The sequence below is a fragment of the Neolamprologus brichardi genome, chromosome 19 (assembly GCF_056152115.1).
Source record: "Neolamprologus brichardi isolate AB-2024 chromosome 19, ASM5615211v1, whole genome shotgun sequence".
NCBI classification, from domain to species: domain Eukaryota; kingdom Metazoa; phylum Chordata; class Actinopteri; order Cichliformes; family Cichlidae; genus Neolamprologus; species Neolamprologus brichardi.
The window spans coordinates 4,260,885-4,279,071 of record NC_142122.1 but is presented as its reverse complement, the minus strand read 5'-3'; the positions used below and the strand labels follow the sequence as shown (position 1 = coordinate 4,279,071).

General features: G+C 38.5%; 1 protein-coding gene across 5 annotated transcripts in view; it reads left to right on the top strand.

The window, feature by feature from the left end:
- Window positions 1–3,710: 3,710 nt before the first annotated feature.
- Window positions 3,711–18,187, top strand: part of bltp1 (bridge-like lipid transfer protein family member 1) — a 77,176-nt gene continuing 62,699 nt past the window's right edge. For 4 of the 5 annotated variants that reach the window (XM_087832714.1, XM_087832713.1, XM_087832711.1 and 1 more), the window contains exons 1-17: window positions 3,712–3,886; window positions 8,803–8,938; window positions 9,687–9,803; window positions 10,855–10,933; window positions 11,029–11,093; window positions 11,292–11,466; window positions 11,958–12,039; window positions 12,124–12,317; window positions 12,798–12,877; window positions 13,090–13,240; window positions 14,148–14,304; window positions 14,732–14,810; window positions 16,382–16,473; window positions 16,604–16,721; window positions 16,844–16,999; window positions 17,646–17,743; window positions 17,938–18,122. In XM_087832714.1, the coding sequence (XP_087688840.1) occupies window positions 8,833–8,938; window positions 9,687–9,803; window positions 10,855–10,933; window positions 11,029–11,093; window positions 11,292–11,466; window positions 11,958–12,039; window positions 12,124–12,317; window positions 12,798–12,877; window positions 13,090–13,240; window positions 14,148–14,304; window positions 14,732–14,810; window positions 16,382–16,473; window positions 16,604–16,721; window positions 16,844–16,999; window positions 17,646–17,743; window positions 17,938–18,122 (1,934 nt within the window). In that variant the 5' untranslated portion in view covers window positions 3,712–3,886; window positions 8,803–8,832. Of the gene's footprint in view, window positions 3,887–8,802; window positions 8,939–9,686; window positions 9,804–10,854; window positions 10,934–11,028; window positions 11,094–11,291; window positions 11,467–11,957; window positions 12,040–12,123; window positions 12,318–12,797; window positions 12,878–13,089; window positions 13,241–14,147; window positions 14,305–14,731; window positions 14,811–16,381; window positions 16,474–16,603; window positions 16,722–16,843; window positions 17,000–17,645; window positions 17,744–17,937; window positions 18,123–18,187 lie in introns of all 5 variants that reach the window. The other variant, XM_087832709.1, reaches the window with a different exon arrangement.

Sequence of the window (18,187 nt, the reverse complement as noted above, 5' to 3'; positions counted from 1 at the left end):
TTTTGTTTAAAGCAAAGCTGAATATAGCTGAGAGTGCAATCCCATCTATTGGGAATGTATATGCACCATGGATAGCTGGGGCCTCTCTCTCATCAGCAAGTTTTACAACTGTGCTTTTGGAAGTGCTCCCAAACATCACTATGATTTTTACTGGCAAGCTCAGTTTGACTGGCTGATGAACACGAGAGTCCTCGATGTAACTGAGTGTGCCAAGTGTACTTTAGCCAGTCAGTAATTGATTTCCTGAGATGAAGTGGTTAATAAATCCAAGTTATAATATCAGGCAAAGTGTTCACAATGAAATCTGATACTCTGATGAGACCGAGTGGAGGTCTTCAGTATGCAAAGAGAGCCACACCGGACCTAAGACCCTGAGAATACACATAGCTGATCAATCAAGCGGATACAGTAAACACCAGTGGGGCAGTGGGAGAGCTGCCTCTGTGTGTTTCAAGATGTTTTTGCTGAATAACATTAATGACATTTGAATAATGCAAAACTGCTCAATGGTGTCAAAGAATGAGGCCTGAAGTGGAGGCCTTCGTAAGCTAACTGCAGCTTCTTTTAGATTGGACCATCTTTAAAAATAAAAAACCTGCTTTTTGTAAACCATTGGAGGGGAAAAAAAGACAATTTTGAAGTTCATAGCCTTTCTGTAATTGCCTCATGCAAGAAAAGTCTAATTACGTGTCCTCTAGAGAGCCTTGAACTGCTGCATGTTTAAAAACAAGAGGGTAATGAAGCAAAAGTGAAGGAGCTGTTAATTACTAATAGAGTATTTGTAGCTGCTACACCACGGACATCCTTCAGGAATTCAGGTGGAATAACACTCACAAGACAGGAAAAAGGATTTGTGTGAGACGCGGTTCCGTTAAAGCTACGGCAAAAAATAGGCTGGTCTTGTGGGAAGGGCTTGATTGGCAGGGAAGAGCTTTGAACCTGATGTTTGCAAGCTTTGCGGTAAAGCGACTCCCACGTGTTCTTTGGGGAGGCTTTGTTGTTGTGACTGGAGGAGGGCTTGACAACATCCTCTTACATTAAACAATACCCAGGAGTTCTGGCAATTCCTGGAGATAACAAAGAGTGTTTTCTGGTGTTTTTGAATTTTTATTTTATTTTTTAATATAACAGGAATCAAATTGCTTCTTGTTCTTCTCTTTTAGTATTATTATTTTTATTATTATTGTTCTTATGGCTCCCAGGCTAGAAGCATTTTCATCAACTTAAGGTTCAAATATTATTAACAACTTCATAATATTGGTTAAAATGGAGGAAGCAATTCTCCAAGAACTATAACAGAAGAAGTGAAGACCAGCACGGTTTAGTTATGGGAACGAAAACTGTCAATATTTCAAAACACTTTGCTACAAAATGATTTAATTTTGCCATGAAATGAATAATATTCATGATCCCTACAGAAGCAAATGTATTTGAATAAAGTGATTACATTTTTGAATTGTTCTAATTTATATTATAACTACTTTATAAACAATCTGCTAAACACATAGATTGACTGACACATAATGAACATCGGTATAAAAATCTAACATGTGAACATGGCAGATTTTTTCGGACCTTCTAATTCACATTCAGAGTCCCTGGACAGTTTACATAAAGCTATACAATACAAGAAAGGTTAAATACATAAAAACATAAAAACAAAAATTCATCACACTAAATTGAGATGAGATGAGATGAGATGAGATAGCCTTTATTTGTCAGTTGCAGGTCTTTTGCCCACAACCGAGATGACAGACCTTGCCGACCGTACATACAATACACAAACATCACATTGGGGAGACAGGTCAGGCTAGGTAGCGAGGAAAAAAACATCGAAATGTGTAACACAAAAGGATAATACAGGCATGCACAGATATCAACACACCATAGCACAATAAACACAGACAAGCAACATGGGAAAGAGTTCCAGTGTGTACATCTGATCTGGGACCGCTGCAATCTTTCGACTGCGCCTCCAACTGACCCAATGTCCACATCAGAGGGGAGGTAAGCGTTGGAGGTGGCGTTGGATCCGGGGTAGGGAGGGTGATGCGTCGGTGAGTGCTTATCAAATTGAATTCTCCCTTTTCAAAATTCAGAGATACAGAGATCAGAATACTTTTCATTACTTTTATACTCTTCTAGTGCCTACAGTTTAGCTTTCAAGCTCTGGACTGCAGATACAAAGCAGGGGAAACAGTATAATCATTTAAACTAGCTCTTCATCATGTGAACTACCCGCTGCTTGCTTTTGCAATATTTTTCTTACAACATCCCCAAACTGCTCAAAGGTCTATAAGTCTATAAGAGCAAAAATATCCAAAGTTAATATAACAACTTGGCAGAAAATTACATATATTCTTAGAGAAGGTCTTACTTTAAACATTCTTTGTAAGTTTGTAACAGAAAAATGTTATAAAACCATTTGGGACCATTTACAAATCTAACAAAGAGAATTGTTGAAAGGTCTGGAAGAATAAATATGAAGTTGTTATAATTCTTTTGACTAAAATATTTCACCATCCCCAAGACACAGAATTAGCATAGAGGAGCTGTGCTGCTCAACACACTGTAATATAATTTAGAAAGAATTTCTTCAACCAGAACATCAAATTAAGATTGTGGGACAGGCTGAATGTATAGTGTTGAAGTCTTGACGTGATCAGCCTACACATTACACTTTCTGTTTTGATGAGATGCCAGGAAATAAAGTATTAGTATACTTCTCTGGAATAGCCTGCACTCAGCTGGCAGTGCACCTGTTTCTAACCATCTAACAATGTTCAAATGTTTTAGTCATAATAATGACTAAAAACACAAGCAATGCTGTTAAAGGTAAATTCAAGTTGATTGTAGTCATATCAGCAACACAGCTGATAGGAAATTGTCTGCCAATTGTTGCCAACAACACATAGCAAAGCGTGTAACACATCACTCCCTAGAAGCAGTGCGGTGTATCAGTGTACCTAACTTTAAAGTGCTTTTTAGTGCAAGAAGGTAGAGCCCAGATTACAGAAGGAAACAGCATAGTGCAAGAAGTGTAGTTAATATTGCAAATACATGATACCTGAGTATATGTTTCATGGCATTCTGAAGCAATCTGTGCAGCTAAACTGAATTAGCAGGAGGTTCAGTGCATATTTAAGTGCACTGAACAGCTTGAAGGTAGGTACCATCTGTGAAGAGTGATGTTCAAGTTATAGTTCACAAAAACAGAGGACTAGTCAACTGGAAAAATAAAAATACATTCAAGTCAATATTGTATTATTATTATTATTATTATTATTATTATTATTATTATTATTATTATTATTATTGTTATTATTGTTATTATTATCATTATTATTATTGTTGTTGTTGTTGTTGTTGTTGTTGTAGTGATTAAAAAATGAAGAACAAATTCAAGATAATGAAAACTAATCCGAAACCGACAAAAATAAAGTCATCATTTATGAAAAATATAAGCATCTCTGATCAGTATGTGCTCTTTGTTTAATACTTTAGCAACTCACAGAGTAATGTGTGTATTATTTTAATGCATGAAGTAATTTTTATGTTACGGTAAATCGATTTTATGTAACCGATTCGACGTCAAACACCATTGTCACAAATACAATCACGCTGGGAGGCAGGAAGAATGACTGTCAGCTGTGTGTCACGCTCTCATCTAATTGGTCAGAAGCTGCCTTGGCTCTTTTTTCCTATTGGTAGTTTTTGTGGCCGGTCTCGTCACAACAGGAAGAGATGCTAACTGGTCGTCTGCCTGGCAGGTAAATATTACACACCGGGGATGCTAGCTGTGGTCATTTCCGACACGACTAAAGGACAGAAACTCCGGGCTAACTGGAGCAAAGATGAAAGCCCATTCTTTACTGAGGATATTAAGGTATGTAAGGAACACCAGCTGTTTTGTTTTGACAGTTCAGAAAAGGAGAAGTTGGAGGGCGCGGCCTGCTGTCATTAGCATGCTAGCTAACCTCAGTGCTAACGTTATGAAATTGAGCGGCTCTTAAATTAATGGCTTAATACGTCATTAGCAAAGAAGGAGGCTGACTGCAGAGGACAAATCAGTAACTCAGAATTTTGCTACGAATGTTTAAAAAGAAGATAGGAAGATAAGCTAAATTCAACAACAGTTTTTGTTTGTTGTAGGTAATGCTCAGGAAATTGCTCAAGACTTGGGATTAGCTTGGTGTGTGGTTAGTTTCAGGTGTCTCTGGATTCCAGATTACACTGAGCTGGAGTGAGTAATCGTTTCACACCTGGCCTTCTATAAAATGATGCAGCGATGTCCTTTTATGTATGTCATTACCTCTGTCAACAAAGGCAAACTGCCAGACAACTTCCCCCTTTTTTTTTTTGCCACGTTCGGTTCATCTTGCAGTCCGACATTTATTTGGGTTAAACGTTTTAATTGCTCTTTTGATTACCTGTGTGCGCTAATATAATGCTGATAATCAAATTAATGCACATATTTTGGGGCTTTTAATCTGCCAGTCATCTTAGCTATTGATTCTCTGTATATCATTTTTCAACTACAGCAATGGGACAGTGCGCCTCGATGGTTTGTGTACCTTTGTTTTTTTGTTGTCAGAATCCCAACCACAAGCTATCATTTATAATCCCCCCTAAATAAAAAATAATGATGTTATGAACAGGTGCGTCTGTGGCTGATAATTCCTGCCCGCATGCTTATGAGTTGCTTTTATCAGTAAGTGAGTATTTTTTCAGTATATTTAGACTGTTTGAATTGGACATAAAACAGTACTGTGTAGTTATAACAGGGTTTTTGTACTTTGATTTATCCACTAGGATATAAAATTGTAATGAACACTTAATGACAGTAGACTCACTAAGTATAGAAAGAGACTTAAATTGCACTTTTTTCTGAAGACATCCCAGTGTGTTGCACATTTGCTCATTGTGTAAAAATGTGTATATGTTTATAATGCACCTCTTTAATAATGTTTTTTTTCCCCCTGTGTACTGAATTATGCAGTAGTTCTGCTCTGTGTGCCCATTGAATGGTCGTTGGCATGAAAAAGTTAGTTAACATAATTGTTGTTTACAAACTAAAGACTGATGGGTGTTGTTTACTTCAGGTGATGACTTCTTGCTGTAATCTAGTCACCATTATGAACCTAAAGTGAAAACATTCAGCTTGCAGAGAACAATTATGAGTCACTGATTGCGCTGATCTTTCCTGAAAGCCAGCGTCTCATATCTTATGCTAGATTGTAAAACCTGAACTTGCCTTACAGGAATGGATCGGTAGTCTGGGTATTTCCAGAATACAGTTTTTTAACATATGATTTAAACATCATACTTTGGTTTTGTATGATTGCTGGTAATGTCTTTGTCAGTAAGAATATTTTAAGGCTGATGATCATTCAGACTTCTGTGTTAAATTAATGCTTCAGACAACCATGCAAAATGTGGTTTGCTCTTAGCAGTGTAGAGTCTATGTTTTAGCTTTGCAAGTGGTTATATGTTCTGTGGTTTATCAAGTCAAGTTGATCGCTGCTATTTTTTGATTTTGAAAATAGCAGCGAAAGTTGTAGTTGTACTAGCTGGAAATGCATGTCAGAATATGGTGTGAGTTAAAGTATTTTAGAGAGGTTTGGTGTTTTAATGTATTAACACGTTGCTTTAACATGAGAGTGTAAATCTCACACCAGGAGTGATATGAAAAGATGAGAGGGGAGAAGAAATGCTCAGTGCATCATCATAATGTAATGCTATGATGACTTTAATTTGATGGGAACACGATCATTGAGGAAATTGTATGTTAGAAGGAAAATTTTTAATATCACTTCTCGATTTAAAAGGGAGCCACTGAAGAGAATCTAATATGAGAGAAATATAATCTCTCTTTCTGTTCGCTGTTAGTACTCTTTCTATGTGTTTTGGATATACAGAAGAGTGAGGTAAGCTTTATGATAAGGAATCATGGTAGGCTAGCCAGGAAGTAAGATTCTGGAATGTGGGCAGGTTTGAACACAATGACCTAAAGGATTTTTTGCCCATTTCCTTATAATTTGCTTCAGAAGAGAAACCGACAGCCACAGCAGGATTAGCATCTAGCAGGTAGCTGATTTAAAGTCCATGTGAGATCAGAAACCTCTGTCAATTTAAAGTCTGTCAAATGTGACAAGCAAACACATGTAGTTACATGTAGTATCTGTCAGAAAGAAACTGTGTTTTCTGTTGGAAATTGTGCTGGGATTGTTTTCATCTCACTGGTTTTACAGCCAACAATGTTTGGGTTGGATTAGATGAGGATTTGTGTTTGTGTGTACGGTATTGAAGCCTTTAAGCATGGGGTGACTGAGGTCACAGCATACACGGGCACACACGAGCCTTTCACCAGCCTCCTGTCACTAATAATCATTGAAGCAAATACAAATCACTGAACGAGCCACAACATGCAAAGTAGTTACACATTTTCCTAATTATGATTGTGCATCATGTTATGCATACTGTACTGTAATGTACTGGAAATATGCATTATGTGACTGGTTTGAAATCTTAAAGAAAACTTCACAGTAAGTTAATTATATGCTAATAACTAATGCTAATTTTATTATTTTCATGCTTTGGGCTTGCCTGCCTGTACATGAGTCCCAGTGGACTCAGACAGTTATGTTCTAATGTGTGAAAATGTGTGCTGCATCTTTGCTTCATGTCTACAGGGATGTGAACTATAACTTGGAGGGATATGACCACAGGATATAAGATGAAATAAGTAATGATCCTTTTTTCCTGCCAATCTCATTTATTATTTCTCTTTTACAGAATTATATTTGCAAATTAATCTGCCAGATTTTATGTGATGCAAATTTTATGCCAAATATGACGCAGCCCTGCCAGTGTAGACATAGTGTAGTTCTAACATGTAACTTGCTTTGTCGATGCAGCAGTTTTGATAACGCACATTTATCATTATGTATGACACAGTTTGCAAAATAGTTAAGACACATAAAATGGAAATAAAAGCAGAAAAGCAAAAAATTGTGACTTATTTAAACTCTATATTAAAGAATTTTAAAGGAAAACATACTAGAGCCAGAAACATAATTCAATTCGATTCAATTTTATTTATATAGCGCCAAATCACAACAAAAGTCGCCTCAAGGCGCGTCATAGATACAGAGAAAAACCCAACAATCATATGACCCCCTATGAGCAAGCACTTTGGCGACAGTGGGAAGGAAAAACTCCCTTTTAACAGGAAGAAACCTCCGGCAGAACCAGGCTCAGGGAGGGGCGGCCATCTGTTGCGACCGGTTCAGGTGAGAGAAGGAAGACAGGATAAAGACATGCTGTGGAAGAGAGACAGAGATTAATAACAGATATGATTCAATACAGAGAGGTCTGTTAACACATAGTGAGTGAGAAAGGTGACTGGAAAGGAAAAACTCAATGCGTCATGGGAATCCCCCGGCAGCCTACGTCTACTGCAGCATAACTAAGGGAGGATTCAGGGTCACCTGGTCCAGCCCTAACTATATGCTTTAGCAAAAAGGAAAGTTTGAAGCCTAATCTTGAAAGTAGAGATAGTGTCTGTCTCCCGAATCCAAACTGGAAGCTGGTTCCACAGAAGAGGGGCCTGAAAACTGAAGGTTCTCCCATTCTACTTTTAAATACTCTAGGAACAACAAGTAGGCCTGCAGAGCGAGAGCGAAGTGCTCTAATAGGGTGATATGGTACTACAAGGTCATTAAGATAAGATGGGGCCTGATTATTTAAGACCTTGTATGTGAGGAGCAGGATTTTGAATTCAATTCTGGATTTAACAGGAAGCCAAAGCAGGAGAAATATGCTCTCTCTTTCTAGTCCCTGTCAGGACTCTTGCTGCAGCATTTTGGATTAGCTGAAGGCTTTTCAGTGAGTTTTTTGGACATCCTGATAATAATGAATTGCAGTAGTCCAGCCTGGAAGTAATAAATGCATGAACTAGTTTTTCAGCGTCACTCTGAGACAGGATATTTCTAATTTTAGAGATGTTGCGCAAATGGAAGAACGCAGTCTTACATATTTGTTTAATATGTGCGTTGAAGGACATATCCTGGTCAAAAATGACTCCAAGGTTCCTCACAGTGTTACTGGAGGTAATTATTATTGTTATTATTGTCATCGTTTTTTTTTTTTTAATAAATCATTTTGAGTGGTGCAGTTGTGACAGACATATTTAGTGTTTTGCATTATTGCTGATTTTAGCAAGACTGTAAACAGGATCTTAGTTGCTCTTCAGAACTTCCTTTGTTGTTTTTTCACAATGAGTCTAAACTTTTCAGCTCTTAATAAGTCTAGACATCCAGACTCATAACATCCAGAATATAGTTTGAACAAGTTTCAAGCCATTGCCTACAAAAGACATCTGGATGCCAGTATTTCTTTAAAACTTCCAAAGCTTGTTCAGAATTTATTCTTCACGGATGTGCAAAATGTTCATGTAGGGACCACTAATACCATCCCGTGCTTCCACGGATGCTGGCTTCCAAATTGTGCACTGAGAAAGTGGAAGGCCCCTCCAGAAATCTGGAACTCTATGTACCAAAACAGTTCCTGTGATTTCCAAGAATAATTTTAAGTTGTTGACTCACCCCCCTGAGGAGGCAGCTGTGTGGATGCAGAGATGTTTCTAAAGGGAAAAAAAAGTTTAATCTTGTATTTATCTGCATGATGGTTATAACAAGTCACTATTGATAGTATTTGTCTTTCTCTGCAGTGATGTAGTTCATTGCATACTTAAACATGTTCATGTGCCAGTGAAACTAATTTGACATTTAATCATTTCAGTTTTAGACATCTGACTGCGAGCCTGTAGCCATGGATGGACATGCTGCCAAAACCAATGAAAGCACCTTCCCCAGCTTTGTGGATCTGGATAATTTCCTTACCAAGCATGATTCCAACTTCATTTGGCTTCTTGTTGGTCAGTAGTAAAATTTTTATAGAGACACTTAATTTGTATGTGTTCCAAATATTGGCTTTGCAGCAGTAATATTATTTCAATCAATGCATCTTTATGAGATTGCAATTTAATCCACTTCACTGCACACGAAGGCCATTTTTTTGCCCTTTATACTCAGTGATGAATGCATAGCAATGATTCAGCTCAGTTTACAGTACGTTTATATGTTCTCTTGACATGTTGGACATTTTGCTGTACTGAGCTCTAGGACTGAGTATAGTCCTAGATAAACATTTTAAAAGCAGGTGTCCTTTGAATTTAAGCTTAATCCATGTCTGGATTCAGTCATTAAGGAATATATATATATATTCCTTAATATAAATATAATAAAAGTTCTTTAATATATATTATTTATTAAACCTATTTCTTTGTCAGGTCTGATAGTGGAACCCCATCTTTTTATAGAGAAGAGCAGGTTCACCTGAATTTGCACTAAAGCAGGTGAAATGGAGTGTATATGAATTCCATCTGCATTACCAATTATAGTGCCTAAGGAAACGGAGTACTTTCAGGTGGGGTTCCTAATGTGTTACTAGTACTCATGCTGTGCTGTTGCAGAATTTGACCCAACACAGATTAATCCAGCATTGTGATTATATTTGAAAGTGTTGGCCTACTAAATTGTTATGTTTACAAGCAGACAGAAGCTTCTGTAACTCTTAAAATTAATTTTACTGACTGAAATAATGTTCTTTCTTTCCCCTTTCAGCCACCATTCTGTCCTGTGGATGGATTATCTATTTAACTTATTACAACTCACGCAACATTGGCCTCATTCTCACCCTCATCATCAACAGACTCTACAAGGATGGCTACATTCACATCGGTGTGTTCATCAGGAGCTCTGTCGCACAGTGATGAATAGGGAGGAGGAAGCTTTCAGTTGAAGGCGTTAACTCAATGTGCTGAATATTTCATGATGAGCCAGGTTCTCTCAGTGATTATATCCACAGCATCTGAGCAAACAATACCAGACTTTCTAAACATGGGTGACACAATCCACAATCCAATGAAACCTTACTTAGTTTTTAGGATGTGAGCTCCTCTTTCAAAAACTTGAACCTGACTGACTGCATGAATGAGAAGTGCAAAATGACAACAAAGGCAGCATGAAAGTTTAATGAGAGGAGCAAAGTGCAGTTGACATCTCTTTGCCAACATATGCTGGTGCAAACTGAGCAGTCACCCTTTTGTTTGCGATTGACTTTTCTATCCAGATAAAGAGAATGTACACTTTTTACTGACGTATTTGTGGCAGGTGTTAAGCAGGTTCAAACATGCCTCAGGTGTGTTTCGCTATCATTTAGCTTAAAGCTGCATGAATTTACAGGAAGGCATTAGCCTTTGTGGTTCTGTGTGGATTTTCGGAGCGAGTTAGACATTGTCTCATCAGTCAGTGGAAAGGAATTTTACCAGTGTGAGGAAGCTTTACATTGGATGATAATGCATGAAGCACTCAGGTGCTGTCGCTCTGTTTGCATGAAGTAATTGAAACTGAGAAAGACATGTTATGAACCAAAAGAGATTATTAACAGGAAATCAAATTCATCTTTCTCACTCAGTGACAGACTCTGACTCACTTGCTGATTTAGATCAGATTGTTTTTGGGGTGTTTTTTCTCTCTTTGATAAGAGTGAAAGTGCGATTAAATATCCCAGCAACACCCATGCTGCTGTTATTGTACCAGAGCTTTTATAATTCTGTAATTGCAGTTTTATAATGTTTCATTTAACTGGTTAAGCTTGAATTGAAGACATTGCAATCAAATCCAAAGCAATTTGCAGGATGTTACTAGTACGGTTTAATAGTAAAACCAACACTTTATGTTGCCATTTTTAAAACATGCTCACACTGTTCAACTTTGCCTTTGTGCACAGGCTCCTTCTCCTTCTCTGTTCTGTCAGGGAAGGTCATGTTCAGAGATGTCTACTACATCAACCAAGACATGTCTATCAGGTAATCTGAGCGATGTTTCTGTTGTTGCTTCTCCTCCATCCGTCCCACTCTTATCTTATAATTTGCATGCTGATTGTTGTTTGTGTGTGTTACAGGATACAGGATGGCTTTCTCATATTTCGTTGGTGGAAAATGTATAATCCAAAACAGAAACAACACGGTGAGTAGAGAAGTATTTGATGACTGCTTAGATTAAACTTTTAAATGCATATGTTAGTCCACCACAGAAAAAATATATTTATATATTGGAATTCTTAGGTTATCTGTGTTTGACTATCAAGATGCAACCTTTCTAACTGAGCTAGTTTCATGTGGCAGCATCACCTTGAGTTCTGAGTTGTCTCTGTTTTTGCATCAGATCCCAAGGCAGAGACGAGGCTTTACGTGACTGTCAACGGCTTTGAGTTCCATGTCTATAACCGGACTGACCTCTACGCACGACTGCAGGAGACCTTTGGACTGGAACCCACGCTTCAAAGGCCCAAAAAAGATGAAGAGAGGGGGCGAGAGGACAGAAACAAGACACTGGAAAGGTATAACTATGGCATCATCAGGCAGCTTTGCTTTTTATCCAGTGTTCAAATTCTTTGTTGATTGCTCTAGTTGTGTTACCTTAAATTCAAATAAAAAAAATTGGATAATTTGTCAGGTTTTAGCTATATCTGTCTAAATGCAACAGTCTAAATGCTTGTTTACCTTTTTTTTTTTTTTTTTTTTTAAAAAGTGTATATTTTGTTTTTTTAATTGTGATAACATTGTTAGGAGTACAGCTTTTTATATTTTCTCAGCATGTCTGTATGGTTTCAGTTCAGCAGAGCAAGAGCACATTTAGTGCTGTGGTTGTGAATGATAAACAGCTGCTGAAAAAGTCGCATAATCTCACACCCTTTTCTATCTGTTGTTACCAAGTGGATTAGGAGTGCAGACAGAACAGAGCTACTGTCGTTTCCTGCTGACAGTCAAATTAGTTGAACTGACTAGAATCACACCTCAGTACAGAAACTGTCTTCTGTTTCTTGTGTAGTGTCAACATTAAAGCTGAAAGTCAGGATCCCTCATCATCTTGGCGGTCCCTCATTCCCGTCATCAAAGTTAACATCAGCACCGTAAGTACCTAAGAACATCTCAAAACCTTTTAGAGGCATGTATTACAATTTAATAAAAAATAATGTGTGTTTGCTGTCTTGTAGGGCCGCTTAGCATTTGGGAACCACTACCTTCCACAGACTCTGTGCATGAACTTTGAGGATGCCTGCCTGACGTATGCCACCAAACCTCCCTCCAGCCACTTGGACCAGTACATGCACATTGTCAAAGGCTCACTGGAGAATGTGCGGGTCATGCTGGTTCCCAGTCCTCGCTACCTGGGCATGCAGAATGACGAGTGAGTTCAAGTCATCTAACAAAGATAAGCACATAAACAGTATTTCTCTGTTTACAGAGTTGTAGCCCAAAAAATAACTCTGCTTGAAGAATATCCTATTTCTTTATTTCCACGTATTTCTTTAAGCATGTTATAATGACTAGTGCTAGTTCTCCGTAGTGCTTCTCATCTATCCTGCAGCATATCTATGGTGTGAATCTTAAGAACAGACAGGATGAGACTGGGTTTGTATTTTTCTGCTGGTTTGTACAAAACACAAGTAGAAGATTTTTGTTACCTTAGAATAATTTTATTTTAATGACTGTTGTTTTTTACTCAATTACGCTGCCAAGTGAATGTCGCCCTTTCAACTACACTGAGACTGAATTGCATTGCATTAAAGATCATGGGTTTACAGTATAGAAGAAGAGGCCACAGAGTTCCAAGTCTCTGTTTAACATATTAGCCCCTGAGTTGTCATTTTGTGAATTTCTCATCTAGACCCCCCAGACTGATGGGAGAGGGCTTTGTTGTGATGCAGTCCAATGATGTTGACATCTACTATTACCAAGATGAACCAGGTAAGCTCATGCATGCACACATCCACTGAGATTTCTGTGCTAAGACATTAACGTGAATAACTGATAGCTGCTGACACTAAATGTAGAATTTGCCAGCCAGTATGCTGTCTCTATTAAAGTATATTCTTGATTGTTTTTAGTGCAGTTGTGTATTTTTGTTCAGCCTTCTGCTGATACCCAGGTTTTGATGTTTTCACTGTGTATGTGTCCAGGTCTGGTTCCTGTGGAGCAGGAGAGTGGCGAGGAAGCAGAGACGAGCAGTGAGGATGATAAGCTGCAGGACCTGCCTCCTTGCTGGGGTCTGGACATCGTGTGTGGGAAAGGAACTGACTTCAACTATGGGCCCTGGGCAGACCGCCAGAGGTGAGTACAGATGGACAAAACAAAATCAGCAACATGAAACCTGAACTAATAGGTTTTTAGAGTACAAGCTGACAGTTGGAGGTATTAGTTTTAAAGACATCTCTGTTTTTAATTGTAGTTCATACAGGTCCTCCTCGGGATTTTGTCACTGTAATACCACAAACTTATTATTGCACACACAGAATTTCCTTGGGTGAGCTGCCCAGACATATTAACCCTGGCTCAGTTAGACATTCAAGCATATTTACAGTGATGTGGTATGAACTGGAGAACTGGAGCATAACTCCTTTTCATGTGTTGTTGATCTCACCAAGGCTACCGAGTAAAAGCGTCATCAGCTGCACTCCAAGAAGTTGGAGATTGTCTGTGGAGGCCATCGCAAAGTACTAGGCATTAAAAACGTCTGCAAGCAGTAGGCTGCGCACTGATGCTGTGTCCATCTCTTTATTGCCTTAAATCTCTGAACATTATGTGAAATCCTTACTCGCTGAATAGACTGTTCCTGTGTACACATAAAAAGCTTTTTGTCGCCTGGTTGCTGAAGTTGTTTTCAGGGTCGTTATGCACTTCCATATTTTAGATTTCATTCCAACTAAAACGTGAATGAATGTGTTTGAGATGATGACCTATTGCTCATGAACCAGGAAAGAAATTAAATCCAGCTTCAGTATTTGCTGAGGGCTGGCTTCTGGAAGGCAGCCAATCAAAACTGTTTGGGTTTTGTTTTGATTGATGACAGAAAGAAAACTCCTGATTTACTGGACAGTTTAGTTTAGAGATGTGCCAGTAGAAACTGACTGAAGGGGGGGTGTCATCAAATCTTTAATTCTAACACCCCGATGGTATGATTAGTTCACACTTGTAAGTCTTTAGACTTGGCTCTATAATATGATTTTACCTTTTCCAGGGACTGTCTGTGGAAGTTCTTCCTGCCTGCAGACTACCAGGCCATGAAGGCAACTGAGGTGGCACAGCCGGGAAAACCCAGGCAGATCCAGGCCTTCGAGCTTCGCATGAACATCATTGCTGACGCCACCATCGATCTGCTTTTCACCAAAAACAGGGTGACTCTTGCTCTCTCCTGTCTGCTTTTTTCCCCCTGCCAAACTCTTTGATCTGTTTTCATCTCCCTGCTGTTCTCCTCGTCTTTGTCTTTATATCTCACCATGTTTGAGCTATTGATATTGGTTCATGTTTTATGCTTTTTCATATTTTCTTCCTGGATCAGTGCAGAGATCTTCACAAAGCACGTGAAGTGCATACTAAATAACACCATTAATACACGTTGAATAAAAACCTAAAATTGCTCGAGTCAGGAAAGATTGTCATTTTATTACATCTTTTGAACACATTTCTCTTCAGATTAGGTGATTTTTTTTTTCTCTTTCTTGTATTTTTATTCTCTGAAGCGCCCACTCATAATTTGACAGCATGTATGATATCGCTGCTTGCTTTCTCTCTCTTCTGATACGTCTTCATCCCTGTTACTAGGAAACCAATGCCATTCATGTGAATGTAGGTGCAGGCTCTTACCTGGAAGTCAACATCCCCATGACTGTGGGAGAGAATGGTAAGTGTGTGTTTCACTAAAATAACAGCAGTAGACCAAAATATGAGTGTTCACATCAGCAAATATCCCCCTGGCTCAAGGTCAGCTCTGGTTAATGTAGGCGCACGCAGCAGTTTTCTCATCAAGTAGTAATCATCTTTTACACTTAATAATGGCTGAACTGCTACTGTGATAAGCAGCTTTATCAGATCTCACTAGAAGTTCATTTAAGTGTACAGCGATGGATTCTTCAAGCTGCTTATTGTATGGCTAATGATGAAGATGAGGGTATCTCTGTTTTTATTATTATTTCAGATATTTATTACCATTGATATTCATCAAATTCATTTGTCAATAATGAAGTGTGCTAAATTTAATTTTGCAGTTTCTGCTGGCAGTTATTTAATAAATCATAATTTACTTTTTTCCTAAACATGATTTTTTTTTTACTATGGGGAACCAATGTAAATTGTGCAACATCCTCCATATAATTTAAATTCAATTTAGGGGCTGTAATGAATTTAAATTATTAAAATCTTTGGTACGTTAGTGTGTAGAGTGTAGGTTTACTATTATGGAAATCATTCTTATATATTGCACTGTAAAAATTCTAAAATTACATTACATGCATTTTTGTTTTGTGATATTACTCAGCTTACTAAGACCTAGAGATTGTTTTCTTTTCCTTTTTTCTGTAACTAAACTTTTAAATACAAAGTTTAGTTACATAATGCATCTTATTACAACACTGATCTTATGAACAATTTCACAAATATAAAAATAGTTTGAAAAATAAAATGAAGACATTTAAACGAGAGTAAATAACAGTTGTTTTAACTTAACTCCTGCTTCCTTATTTAGTAAATGACTAATCGCTTATTAAAGTTTGCTGAATGATTGCCTAAAGTAATCACTCATTGGTGTATGTGAGGTTAACCATGCAATGCTAAGCTGCAACTACTCAGCTCCTCTCTTCTGTGCGTTGCACACAGACTGAGGTTTGCCAACATTTGTTAAGTCTTGGCCTGTAAGGAACATTGTTAACAACTATTTGCTTTAGGACTTGTATAACTGTAAAGTGAAGGTTTTATCATTCAGAATCATTGTTTTGTCCTGAGTAAAAAGGACGATCAGACCTGGCCACGTTGAAATCATAGAGTTGACCATGAACTCCTCTGTATACCGAAGTATTCTAGAGTCAAATGTGAGGCCATGAAACAGCTGGGTCATGCAACAGGACAGTCATTCCCACCACAGTTGTAAAACTACAGGTTAAAAAAGGAAAGAATCAAGGTTGCAACGGCCCAGTCAAAGTTCAGACCTCAGCACGACTGAAAAACTGCATAAACGAATGACAATGAACTAAAGCAACATTATAAAACTCCCCCACAACCAAACCGTTGTCTCACCTTGAAAGCACCCATAGTTTTTGAGATGTAACGATTTGTCACACAGAGCAGATGAAATTATGTCAGCGTCACCTCTGTTCCCGGAAGTTAACATAAGCAGCTTTGGTAAATAACAGTGTTTCCAAGAACTTGACCGTAGCTCTAGCTTTTGAAAGATGATTGCTTTTCTGCTTGTGCTTTCAGGATACTCTCCCACCATCAAAGGTCAGCTGCTTCATGTGGACACCACCAGCAGCATGCAGTACAGGACCCTTCTGGAGGCTGAGATGTTGGCTGTAAGTAGCAGGCAATCAGCAACGAAGCTTTTCATCAAGGAGAGCGGAGCCAAAGCAGACACTAATGTTGCATACACACAAGGCGCCTCAAAGGTTAAAATTTGTTTTGTCTTTCCCATTTTTCTTTTAGTTCCACGTGATAGCCAGCTACCCCCGGGTATGGAACATGCCCCAGTCGTGGCAGTGTGAGATTGAGGTGTACAAGGCCACGTACCATTTCATCTACGCCCAGAAAAGCTTCTTCACTGGTGAGCAAAATTTCAGATTCTTTTATTTGGCCATGTGTGTATTGACGCGTCAGGAAATCCCAAACAATCTTGAAAGAAATGTATCTACGAGAATCACTTTTTCTTTTCCCTTTCTTTTTTAGATTTGATCCAGGATTGGGCGAGTGACAGCGCCCCCGATATCTACTCTTTTGTGCCGTATTCCTGGAAGTTCAAGATCCTTTTCCACCAGTTTGAGATGATCTGGGCAGCAAACCAACACAACTGGATTGACTGTTCCACCAAACAACAGGAGAATGGTAAGAAAGATCTACTGAACAGCTGATGTTCATTTTAAATTAAATGTTTTCATGAAATCACTTTAATTTGTTGAAAAAACATCTTGAGCAGTTGTGCTTTCTGGAGGCGCTGCAGCCATTGAGCAACTGTCACTTTACGGGTCGAGCATTCATTCTCGGCAAGTCAAAGTAGCAAATGAAATGAAGGGTACTGTACGGTTATAAAAAGATGAGATCGATAGGGCGTTTTAGATGCTTAATTAGATAAACCTAGAAGTTTAAAAACCTCATACTGAATATTTACTGCAAATGTTTTTAACGATGTCCTGATTTGTTAGGACGTACCTTGCTGCATGTATCACTTTAAAGGAAGTTATGTGTATGTGAAATGACACAGAGCCTTTGTAATAACAGTGATACAGTTCTACAGTGTGTCAAATAAACCTGCTGTTTATGCTTGTTGTGTCTACGCTGTGAGATCAGTATAAGAAAAACCTCCAGGTAGAGCACGAAGGCAGTCGACGCTTTAGTACCTCTTTAACGTTGGCAGCTAATGTCCAAGGCATTTTAACTCTATTAAGTCATGATACATCTTACGGTATATGTATACTCTACTTAATCCTAGGAGGGCAACAAACTAATCAATTGCATTATTGATCTTCTATAGTGTACCTAGCAGCCTGCGGCGAGACGCTCAATATAGACTTCACTTTGCCTTTCAATGAGTTTGTTCCAACCACCTGCCATACCCGCTTCAGCTTAAAGGTGAGTGAATCGGTTTATAGTTTATTCCAAAAATAAATATCCAATAGAGAACTATTATTTTTTTATGTAGTTGTAAAGGATTTTCTTCTTTAAAAAACATTTCAAAGCAGTATTTTATAGATACAGATTTATTTGCTATTTACTCACAAATGTGACTCCAGAACATTAATGTTCGCGTACTTTGTCCTCCTCAGGCGGAAGATACAGACATGCGGCTTTCCCTGCCAGAGTGCCATCCGAGCCGCTGCCCCCTGCTCACCCTGGCCAAAGACTACCAGAACATGAAGCTGCCCCCAGACATGTTCATGCCGGGGGAGAATCAAGGAGCTCCTCCTCCGAAACCCGCCAAGTCGAGGTGGAGGAACATCACCCGCGCAGAGTGAGTTAAGGCCAGTAATCATTTCTCTCTAGTTGTGGGGGAACAAAGGGAGTGCGTTAGCAAAG